Source organism: Myotis daubentonii, chromosome X, assembly GCF_963259705.1.
Source record: "Myotis daubentonii chromosome X, mMyoDau2.1, whole genome shotgun sequence".
In the NCBI taxonomy this organism is placed as follows: Eukaryota; Metazoa; Chordata; class Mammalia; order Chiroptera; family Vespertilionidae; genus Myotis; species Myotis daubentonii.
Window position 1 is genome coordinate 124,210,221 of NC_081861.1, and position 12,299 is coordinate 124,222,519.

Sequence of the window (12,299 nt, forward strand, 5' to 3'; positions counted from 1 at the left end):
AATTTCTACAGTATTAATGGAGCTATCAGTAATGGCTTTTTGACTGCTGCATAGAACCATTTGCCTGAAAATATCCACAAAAGTACCCAATATTGAGAAACTAGAGGTCAACTATCCCAGAGTAGATACATAACCTTTCTATGAAACCTCTTATAACAAAATAGATAGCATGAGTTGAAATTTTTGTTTCCCACCAAATCTAAAGCTATCAACCTCCTGAGAGGAAAGATTAATCTAGAAATGAAAAATTCAAGCCATAACCATATAAGTCTTATCTTTCCCAAGTCAATCCTGAATTCTAGTAGCCACCCTTTTTAAAAATATCCAGTATACCTGGCAGGTATGGCTCAGTGGTTGAGTGTCAACCTATGAACCAGGAGGTCACGGGTTGTGGGCTCGATCCCCAGCGTGGGGCGTACAGGAGGCAGCCGATCAATGATTCTCTCTCATCATTGATGTTTTTCTCTCTCTCTTCCCCCCACTTCCTCTCTAAAATCAATAAAAATATATTTTATAAAAATATCCAGTATGTGCCTGGTGCTGTATTTGAGATCCCAGCAACATTATCCTTTCACCAGAGGCCTGGTGCATGAGATTCATGCACTTGGGAGGGTGGGGGGGGTCCCTCAGCCCAGCCTTCACCCTCTCACAGTCCAGGAGCACTTGGGGGGATGTCTGACTGACAGCTTAGGCTCACTCCCTGTAAGTCCGACAGCCTTAGCGCTGCTGTGGAGACGGGAGAGGCTCCTGCCACCGCCACTGCGCTCACCAGCCGTGATCTTGGCTTCTAGCTGAGCGGAACTCCCTCTATGGGAGTGCGCTGACCACCAGGGGGCAGCTCCTGCGTTGAGCATCTTCCCCCTGGTGGTCAGTGCACGTCATAGTGACTGGTAGTTCCATGGTTCGGTTGACTTGTGTATTAGCCTTTTATTATATAGGATTGCCCCACAGCATGAGCGTATGGATGAAGAAGCTGGGTGTCAGGCAGGAAGTGACCTGTCTAAGGCCCACATCTAAGTGTCCAAATCCACATTTCTACTGCCTGGTTAAGCTACAAAGTTCCCATCTTCCCCCTAAGCCCTGCTGCCTTACCATATGGATTCAGAAAAGGTCAATTAGAAATGTTTATTTGCTTAATGTTTTGGCAACTGAGTTCTCAAGAGAAATGAGGACAAGTGTGATGAAATAGCTACTTGTCATTGGAGGAACCCACATGGGTTGCCACAAGTGGCCAGTCAGAAAGATCTGAGGTAAATAAAGCTGTTAAATGTGTTACAGAAAGGATAATAAAGGAAGTTTACTAGAACTGGCCCCCAATATTCCGAATTCTAGTGAGGACTGGTAAATACTGTGGTGTTCACACAGTATGTGTCCTACATAATCCTATTTACCACCTTCTCAGGGGTTTACATTGGAAAAGAAAAAAGTTGAGGGGAAAAAAAGGTGGTGTGTCAAACTAGCCAAACTTACATCCTCAGGTAGCAATGACTGTTCTTTTGGGTTAATGGCAGTCTTACTCGTCTAAAATGCAGAGCAAGGGCAGCAAGCATGTCGCTGACTATTGTTAAAGGTACCCGTTGGGCAACGGGAACATCCTGACAGGCAATGCTATGCTGGTTCACACACGCTTTGAAAATAAATCCATTAAGTATATGGATATGATCTGACTGCTCCCTGAAAACAGTCAGCCATCATGTTGGAGACACGCGCACTCTCTCTCATCCTGCAGCGATAGTGTCTACTTACGGTGTTCAGGGCCAACCTCCAACCTGCATCTCTAACACAGAACTTACTAGAGACAAAGCAGAGTCTTGAACTGCACTCGCAAAGAGCTTTGACATTTAAGAAATCATAAATATAAATCATAAATACATTACCTGAAAGCACGAGGAAACTAGAGGCTGCCTCTAACCACCAGCATTCATTTATCTTAGTGGTGATGAAAAAGGGCTTAAAAAGTCATGCATGAGACAATGACAAAAGTAGTCATACAGCTCTGCTCCTGGCGGGGTGTGCTGCCCAGTGTGACCACTTCGCTGGGAAGGAGCGGCTGACACAGTTGCACCTGGGAATCAGCAAGAATAGGCTCGCTGCTCTGGCCTACAGTGAGTGAGGCTGCTATTCATGCCGAAGAGCATCTGGTTACTACCTGTGAATGTAAGTTCCATGTTTGACAAACAGAAAGCTGGACAGTGAGGTCAGGCCCCAAATAGCCAGGAGGAAGAGAGAATATTCTGATGCTTCTACTCAGGAATACTCCAGCCAAGTCCATTAGGTTCTCATAGTGTATTGATTCAAAACATTGTCACGACTCAGAGGACCCAACGGACTTTGAAAGCAGCTTTGATTCCATACTTTCTAGTAAACTGTAGGGGCCAATGTCTTACAACAGCAGCCTGAAGTCTTTCACATTTTAATCTCTCTCTCTCTCTCTCTCTCTCTCATTTATTATCTAAAGTTTTACATATGTCTGCTTTTTCCCCGATTGACCTCCCCCTCCCCAGCCATTCCCACCCCGGGCAAGCCCCCACCGCCCCAGTGTCCGTGTCCATTGTTTATGCTGATATACATGCTTACAAGCTTTTGGTTGCTCTCTAACCCACCCACCTCCCCTGACATTTGTCTCTGGATCTATTTTTGTTCACAAATTATGTTGATCATTATATCCCACATATGAATGAGATCATGTGATAAGTGAAATGCAGTTCTGGTATATTTTAAGAAGGAATTTGGTTTATCTTTTTAAAAATATATTTTTATTGATTTCAGAGAGGAAGGGAGAGAGACTGAGAGGTAAAAGCATCAATGATGAGAGAGAATCATTGATCAGTTGCCTCCTACACGTCCCACATGGGGGATCAAGCCCTCAACCTGGGCATGTGCCCTCACTAGGAATCAAACCGTGACCTCCTGGCTCATAAGTCGACGCTCAACCACTAAGCCATGCCGGCCGGGCTTAGCACAGAAATACTTCCACACATTCACAAATTTTCCCAACCCTCCAAACACAGACACATACGTACATACGTACGTACGTACGTACGTACGTACACACACACACACACACACACACACACACACACACACACCTTCATTGGGAAATCATTAAATAAATTATGGCAATCTACACTATGGATAATCTCTAAATGACAACACAGGCAAAGATCTTCAAAGCAAAGTGAAAAAAAACATCATAGAACATGAATATTTCCAACCCCATTTAGGAAAAAAATGAAGCTCTGTATGGAACTGAGAGCAGTGGAGACTCACTTTTACTCTATATTTCTGTATTGTTTGTATTTTTACAATGAGTATGTCTTTTTTTTGGTAACTTACAAATTTAAAAAAAATTTAACATGGAAATATAGACTCATACGATTAATAGAAAACTCAGCTGTAACCCTACTCTCCACACAGAGTTGTTTCTCCCTAGGTGCTAGAAATCCTTCAAAATATTTTCCAGTGAACTTGCACTATTACAAACTTTTATAGCGTGTTTAAAAGATTCTTTTAAAGCATTATTTTAAAGGGCTGCATAGTATTCTATCTTATGAGCGAACCATAATGTTAATGTCTTCTGTTGCAGAAAACTTGGATCTTCTCATTTTTCTCTATAAAGAAACCACTGTGCTCACCATTCTTGTACATACAACTGTGCATATCTGTATTTTCCATATTTTCTTATAATACCCTTTCTGAAGTTTAATTCATTGGGCCAAAGAATAAGACTATTACTAATTTACTGGGTCAAAGAGAAAGAATATTGGTGGCATTTTTTGAGAAAGGCTGGACCAATTTAAACTTATACCAGAAATGTGTAAGTGTTGGTAAGAAAGTGTTTTTCTGGGCAATAATTCGAGGCAATAAAATGTTTTAATCATTGCCATTTTGAAAGACAAAAATGGCATTTCTTTTTGGTTTTGTTTGTACTTCTTTGTTTAATAAAGTTAAACACTTTCCCATAGGTTTATTGTTTGTTTGCATTTGCTATTTTGAGAATTGCCTATTTATACCTTTGTGCATTTTCTACTGGATTATTTCTGTGCCACGAACTTTGAGTTCTAATAGATTATACATTCCTGTACAAAAACTCCTTACAACAATATACCTAGTTGACCACAGATATAGAAAAGGTTTTAAAAATATAGAAAAGATTTTTTAAATCAGCAAAACTTTAGGATCTCGCTTAAATATAGCTTAGGAGTAATCAGATTTGTGTCAACTTCTTTGTACTTAAGGTTAAAATTATTCTTTTACCATTGAATTCTTCAATTTCCAACTCAGGAGCTACCATGTAATACTGTTCACATAACATCTTGGCGGTTTCATACGCATCTGCAAAAAAAGAAAAAAAGTTTAGCTCCTGCACTAATAACACAGGCACAAGCAGATGATAGATAGATAGATAGATAGATAGATAGATAGATAGATAGATATAGACATAATAGATAAGCAAACAAGGACAATTTCTAACTTGATGAATTTTTAATTAACTACTTCCTTTTTAAAAAATAGCCTTTGTGGCTTGCCCATCTGGTGTGGCTCAGTGGTTGAGCTTTGACCTATGAACCAGGTGGTCACGGTTCAATTCCTGGTCAGGGCACATGCCTGGATTACGGGCTTGATCCCCAGTAGGGGCCATGCAGGAGGCAGCCAATCAATGATCCTCTCCCATCACTGATGTTTCTGTCTCTCTCTCCCTCACCCTTCCTCTATGAAATCAATAAAAAAAATTTTTAAAGCCCTATAGAATTTAAATATGTTAAAACTTGACATATCAACCTAAAATAATACAAAGATAAGATTCAGGTGTGTTCCGACTGTAAGTTTCGGTTCATTGACCTCATATTGCTAGCAAATTAAAATTGTATATATTATTTGACCTCGGAATAAAAATTCTGATTCCTTTATTCAACTTTTAGAATTAAACCATTAAAAGAACCACAGAGACATTAGAATAACTGACAAAATGAAATAATGAGGAAATGTTAGTAAGAGGAAAGGCAAAAAAGATTTGATCACTGTGAAAACAAACATTAAAGTAGGACTTAATTGAAACCCAAAAAAATTAAAATACAGAATTATATTAAATTTGCAGGGTTTTTTCCTAGGGTATAATAAACCTCATTAAATATCTGTAAAAAGAAATCAAGATGCACTCTTTCTGCTTTGGCTATAGCACCAAACAATGCTACATCTCCACCTAGTGACACAATAGCACAAAGCCAACCAAGAACTTCCAAGGCTACTTTATTTAAACCAACAAATCCTAAAATCTCAAAATGATGCTCTGCTATCCATACACAAAGCCAATATATCTGCTCAAAACAACTCCTCCAAGTATATAACACCTTTAAAGGTGTTTTGACATCATTCTTCCATTCACCATAAAAGAAAAAGTGCCCACTAACTGCGATATCGCCTCATGGCATTTGCTTGCCCAATGGCATGGGAGTATAATGGTATTATTAAGAAAAGGTATTACACAAATGCAACATGCAGAAGAGATGGCAGAACCCAGATAGAAGCCATCAACTTGAGACCCAAAGACCCAGTGTGTTTCCTAAAACCACATGTGAATAAGAGTTTTTAAAGCATCATGACAAATTATGGTGTATCAGTGCTGTAATTAAAAATCACATAATGATGCTTGAAAAACTCAAACCACCACAATGAGACTCACATACACCAGCCATTCAAGTATTTGAGGGATAGTAATGGTAAAATCTACATTCATACACATCTTTAGAAATTCCCATAGCACATCATCATGCCTTGGACATGATACACAGCTAGCAAGCATTTGCTAAATGGAACAATCTTCTTGTCCATGAGAAAGTTCTCAAGGAGAAATATTCTTTTTCTTAAAATCCTTACTGGAGGATATGCTTTTTTTAAAACTGATTTTTAGAGAGAGAGGAGGGAGGGAGGGAGGGAAGAGAGAAACATAGATCAGTTGCCTCCTGTATGCACCGGACCAGGGATTGAACCCACAACCTAGGTATGTGCTCTAATTGAAATCAAACCCACAACCTTTTGGTGCATGGGATGATGCTCCAACCAGCTGAGCCACCCGGCCAGAGCAAGAAATGTTCTTTTTGGTCAGACTAGGAACTAGAGGCCTTGCGTGGTTCCCAAACCTCCTTGTATGTGGAATTCACTACCAGGTTGTGTTTTTTTTAAATGCAGATTATAAAATGAGCCCCTAGAGATTCTGATGCAGTAGGTCTGTGTTGAATCTATATTTTAAAAAGCTTAGCAAGTAATTCTGAAGAGAAGCTAGATTTGAGGACCACTTGCCGGGAAAGCCAAGGCTGGGCCATGTTAATTCAGTCACTGTCTCTCCCAGGACATGAATGATCATGGGGTATTGAGGTGTATACAACACACATGTACTCAAACTTCTATTTCACTTCTATTTAAGTGAACTAACATAAAAATGTAAAAACTTTAAACATCACCCACATAACCAAAATTCAACTACTGGCTTATAATTTCATGTCTTTCATTCTGGGGTAGAATGCAAGTTCTACTTATAACAAGCTTTCAAATAAGACTTTTCTAATTTTAATTAGAAACCAACATTTTAAATATGATAATTTACCAAATTACTTTTATCTGCAATACATCTGAGCAAGTAATTACCAACAATCTTTTTAAAAAATTGTTTAAATTGATTTCAGAGAGCAAGGGAGAGGGAGAGCGAACTAGAAACATCAATGAGGGAGAATCATTGATTGGCTGCCTCCTGCACACCCCCTACTGGGGGCTGAGCCTAAAACCCAGGCATGTGCCCTGACTGGGAATCAAACCCGTGACCTCCTGGTTCATAGGTCAACGCTGAACCACTAAGCAACACCGGCCAGGCTCCAAACAATCTTTAAAAGGAAATTATTATTACTGCCACTAAACATAAATGCTATTCATTGTTTTAAGGATCAGTTTTCAAGAACAATAAGATAATGATCATAAAGTAACTAACAAAACTGTTGGTGGGCATATACATACATCCCCCAGGCTAGAACACTCAACCTGTAAACACACAAGACTGATTATTTATTTAAAAGGCCAAGTCATAAAGAGCAAGGTGAAGGTTCACCGAGCAACTAGCCAAACAGATCCAACCTAGCCCAGAATTTAAGAAAAGCACACAGGAAAATTTAATACATTATGGAGGTTATTTTATTAATTTTTGTTAATCCTCACCGAGGATATTTTTCCATTAATTTTTAGAGAGAGTGGACTGGAAGGGGAGAGACAGAGAGAGAGAGAAACACCTATGTGAGAGAGACACACTGATTGGTTGCCTCCAGCACACACTCGCAGGGCCTGGGATAAGCCTGAAACCGAGGTACGTGCCCTTGACCAGAAGTAAACCCGGGACCCTTCAGTCCATGGGCTGACACTTTATCCACTGAGCCAAACCAGCTAGGGCTATTAATTTTTTATTAGAAGATTTGCCTATTCAAAATTCACCATAGAACTCTGCTATCAAATATTGGCCTCTGTTGTGAATACACATGATCATTTGTTTATAAATATCTTAGAAGAGGCAGGGCAAGGATGAATTTGAGTGGGTGCTGAAAAAAAACACATAAAGGTGCCAAGGTCCCTAACAGGTTTAATAGGACATAGAAAACTGTGAAGCTCAAGTTTAAGAAGCCACTGCCAGAACAAGGTAATGCACATGGCCACAAAGCATTGCAAAGTCATAGAGATGCTGCTTTTTAGAAACCCTTGTAAGTTACAAAGCAATTCCAATAAGATATGTCTACCATCATCCTTTCACCCAAAATGCATCCCAAGCGAGAACCACCAGGTATTTCTAAGTACCAGACCCTTTCTCACCCTCCAAACCACAGCCGACTGGAGATATGGGGGGCAGAGCATCTAATGAAAGGGTAACCAATCTACAGGCTGAGCAAAATCCTACAACCTGTGGTTGTGGGCAGAAAGATAGGTTGAGGCAAAGAACTTCATCTTTTGAGAATTTCATTTCAAGACTCGGGCAGCGCAGAAGACAAAAGGAAACTCTGAGAGTTATCATCTAGAAGGCCTGCGGTGGCCATCATTGCCCTAAACAAGTCTGCCAGTCTACAGACAAGAGAGGAAGGCAGAGGGGCTAGGACTTGGCCACCCCATTTACAAAGACACACAGAAAACAGCCTTGCTTTTTGTTTTCCAGTTCCAATGTCTATAGCTCCGCCTGTGAAGTGCTTCCTGTCCTTGGATTTTCATGGGACCTACTAGGTTCTTTCAATAAATCTGTTTCTTGAACTAGTGTAAGTGAGTCTCTGTTATTCGCAAACTGAAGAGCCCCACATGAGAGCACAAGACATTATTTCCGAACCAAAATAATGACACACTTTCAGGATGCCATTTGTACGCCATTATGCTAAGCCTACTGGCGTATAGGAACAACACAGGCAGGCTAACATCGCTGTGAGAGGTGACTTTTGTACCAAGTATTTAAGTTTGTACCTTTAAAATTATCTTCCCACAGGATTTTCCATTCTCTTTCCTGGTTTCTCACAAAGAAAGGAGGAAAGGGTCACAATGGAAGGAACCTCCCAGAAACTGCTTTACAATACTAATTCTAGCATTCACTACCTCGAGTCTATAATTTGCAGATGTGTAAAGGTAGATATTAATGTGCTAAATAAGCGACAAGGAGACATGCTTCAGTGTTCCGCACATTCAATTAATGTTGTGCGTGATGCACCCCACTTTTATACATTTATACAACTGGCTAGTCAAAAATAAAAATATTGTCCCTACTCTTCTACATAAAAGTTTTCTCTAGTCTGTCTCAAGAGATCTAAGCATGTAATCACTGTTAGTTCATTAAGGCTTCCTAAGGCTATAAAACATGTGTGCATGCATAGGCAAGCACGCACGTGCACACCACACACACACACACACACACACACACACACACACACACACACATCATCTGGGCTGGACATCTGACCGGCCTAAACCAGGATCTTTCCAGCTGAGAAAATCAATGGTAGAGCTGTCATTAAAACCCAGGAGCTCAACTCCCTCTACACCAAGCTTCCTAAAACAAAAGGAAGGGAAACAATATTAGAGATAGAGATGCCATGTTAGAAGATTAACTGAGAAATCTCAGAGCACATGAGAAGGTAAAAACCTAGTGAAAAATACCAACTACTCTAAAAAGAGGAACAGAGTGGTTAAGACTTCACTAAGAGGCCAAGGAAACTGACACACACTTGTGGGTACTGGGAAGAAAAGCTGGCCCTAGCCAGTGGATAGAGCATCAGTGTGTGGACTGAAGGGTCCCAGGTTCGATTCTGGCCAAGGGCACATGCCCTGGTTCCAAGCTCGATCCCCAGTAGGGGGCATGCAGGAGGCAGCCGATCCATGATTCTCTCTCATCATTGAGATGTCTCAATCTCTCTCTCCTCCCTTCCTCGAGGAGGAAAAGGAGGAAGAGGAAGAGGAAGAGGAAGAGGAAGAGGAAGAGGAAGAGGAAGAGGAAGAGGAGGAAGAGGAGGAGGAGGAGGAGGAGGAGGAGGAGGAGGAGGAGGAGGAGGAGGAGGAGGAAAGAACTGGAGAGGCCGGGGCACTCTGAGCCCTTCTGGGTGTTGCTCCTAGAGCCTTTGGGGTGGATACTCCAGTACTTTTTTGCTAGAAGAAATGGAAGAATTTCCAGGCATTTTTACCACTGGTGCTCTCTGCCTTGTTTGTCCTCTCACAGTCTTATTTTAAGCCAGAAAGAGTGTCTACTCGGGTATGTTGACACTCACAAAATTAAGATTTTTCATGCCCATGGGGAATGAAATAGAAAACTGTTAACATTTGCTTCAGCCTACAGGGAGAAGAGAGACCTTCAGGGTTCCTGCTAGGTGGCCCAGCCCATTTTGCCATGGCAGAAAAGGTAATTGATTTGAGGTCCCACTGAAAATAAAGGTTGTATACACCTGGCTGGAAAAATCATTTGACTCTAGAGATTCTGTGTATTGCAGATCAGACATAGGAAGGATTCCAACAATACTGATACAGAGGGCAGAATAGAGGCTCCTATCGTCAAGTACTGAATTCTCCCAGGAAGGCCATGTATGATGGACATGAGTGCTAGAGATGGGGAAATACACAAAGACTATGGATTATGTAGAGACAAAGATTACTTACATCATTCCCAGTTTTATACCGATCTGTAAATTTAGTATGAATTCAAATGTATAAAGCAATGGGTTATAAAAACAGGTCATTTTTATTCTCTTCTCTCTTGTCCCATATTTTCTATTGTCTTCAATGAACAATTTTTTTTATTATTTTGGTAACATAGGATTAGTCTCTTTCACTGACTCAACTGGGAACAGGAATTGGATGATTGACAAAAATGTTGGCTAAAGTGGGAAACCATAAAATATGACTACTATCATAAACATGACTTAAAATGCACATGTAAACACACCATTTATTCCTCTACCCATCTTTTCATATGTCTAAAACCTCTTCTTTGAATATGGATGGGTTAGGGTTCTAGCTCATCTTTCTTAGATTAGAAAACACCGCATACATCTATGAATATTCCAATTCCCATGTCTTTTTTGTTGTTGCTAATCCTCACCTGAGGATAGTTTTTCCTTTGATATTTTTTTTTTAGAGAAAGTGGAAGGGAGGGGGACACAGCAAGAGAGAAACATCAATGTGAGAGAGACACATAAACTGGTTGCCTCCCGCACGTGCCTGGACCAGGGGTGGGGATCGAACCTGCAACTGAGGTACACGTCCTTCACCAGAATCAAACCTGTGACCCTTCAGTCTACGGACCAACACTCTAACCACTGAGCCAAACCAGCTAGGGTAAGTTTACACAATCCTATATAATAAAAGGCTAATATGCAAATAGACCAAACAGCAGAATAACTGAACAACCGGTTGCTATGACATGCGCTGACCACCAGGGGGCGCACGTGGATCATGACGGGCATTGGGTGTGGAAGGATGGTGGAGCAGGTGAGCGGGGGTGCCAGAGCAAAGCGGAGCACCAGTTGCTGTCATCAGGGCAAGCCTCTGGTGGTTACTGAAAGTTCTTTGCTCCCATGCTGCAGTCCCACCCGGCATTCACAGCCGCTGCCAGTTCACTAGCTGGTGCTAGTCCCGATTGCTCATCGCCATCAGCGGGTGCAAGCAGCGGCTGCTGGCTCCGATCGCCCCCGAGGGCTTCTCCACCTCCCCCTGCTCCTGAAGGGTAATCGGGGCAGCAGCTGCCGCTCACACCCACTGACCACGCCAGCCCTGCTCGCACCCACTGCTGGCACTGGCCCCAATCGCTCCACGCCATCAGTGGGTGCACGAGTGGGGCCAGCGCCATCAGTGCATGGGAGAGGCAGCGGTGGGAGCGGGGCTGCCAGCACACAGGGGACCAGAGGCTGTGGTGGGAGGGGCCAGGTGGGGGCATGGAGGATGGGGCAAGACCCACCCCTGTGCCCACCGCAGCCTCGCGGCCCACAGTTCCCTTTCAAGGTGCACAAATTCGTGAACTGGGCCCCTAGTATTTTAATAAATTATGTAGTCACGACAGGTGGTATAACTTATACCAATGGTTTGAGGACAAATAAGTGACCTTTACTAAACATATACCTCACCAGATGGGACACAACAGCATCCAAGAAAGTATGTACAAGCCAGTGCACTTAGTGTGCTGTGGGTATCAGTAGGTGTGATTTATGAAGGGAATGAAGGGTGGCAGAGAAGTTGACTGCATGGATGCTGCTTGCTGTGTTTATGCATTTTGAGACTCTGAAACCACCCTCCACTGTTGTTTTCCTTAAGGGAAGAGGCTGTTGAGAAATAAAAAGCATGGTTTGAAAGAGGCAGTGGGGAGCAGGGGACATGCCAGTCCCCCCTTCCTCCATGAGTGTGGGGGTAGGAGTGTGCATACATATGCATGTGTTGAGGGAAGTAGCATTCTGAGTGGCAGAGGGACCTGGAGGTGTCTTTTATTGGACACAGTCTCGCCAGGAAGCCAGACTTCAAGCTGTGCCAAACAGCCTGACCGGCACGAGCATCGATCTATGACTCATGCCCAGGTTTCGGGCTCGATCCCCAGTTTGGGGCGTGCAGGAGGTAGCCGATCAATGATCCTCTCTCATCACTAATGTTTCTACCTCTCTCTCTCCCTTCCTCTCTGAAATCAACAAAAATATATATATATATTTTTTAAAAGTAATGCCAAACAAGTGGCAGAAATGATGAAATGAGAGGGTGGAGTAAATTTTGTTCACTATGCAATAGTGGTCTCACTGGGTGAAAACTCAAAAGGG

The 12,299-nt window shown here is 42.1% G+C and overlaps 1 protein-coding gene across 2 annotated transcripts in view; it reads right to left on the reverse strand.

The window, feature by feature from the left end:
* PDK3 (pyruvate dehydrogenase kinase 3) overlaps positions 1-12,299 on the reverse strand; it is a 72,893-nt gene that overhangs the window by 22,721 nt on the left and 37,873 nt on the right. For both annotated transcript variants that reach the window (XM_059678573.1, XM_059678572.1), the window contains exon 6: positions 4,258-4,335. In XM_059678573.1, the coding sequence (XP_059534556.1) occupies positions 4,258-4,335 (78 nt within the window). The remainder of the gene's footprint in view (positions 1-4,257; positions 4,336-12,299) is intronic.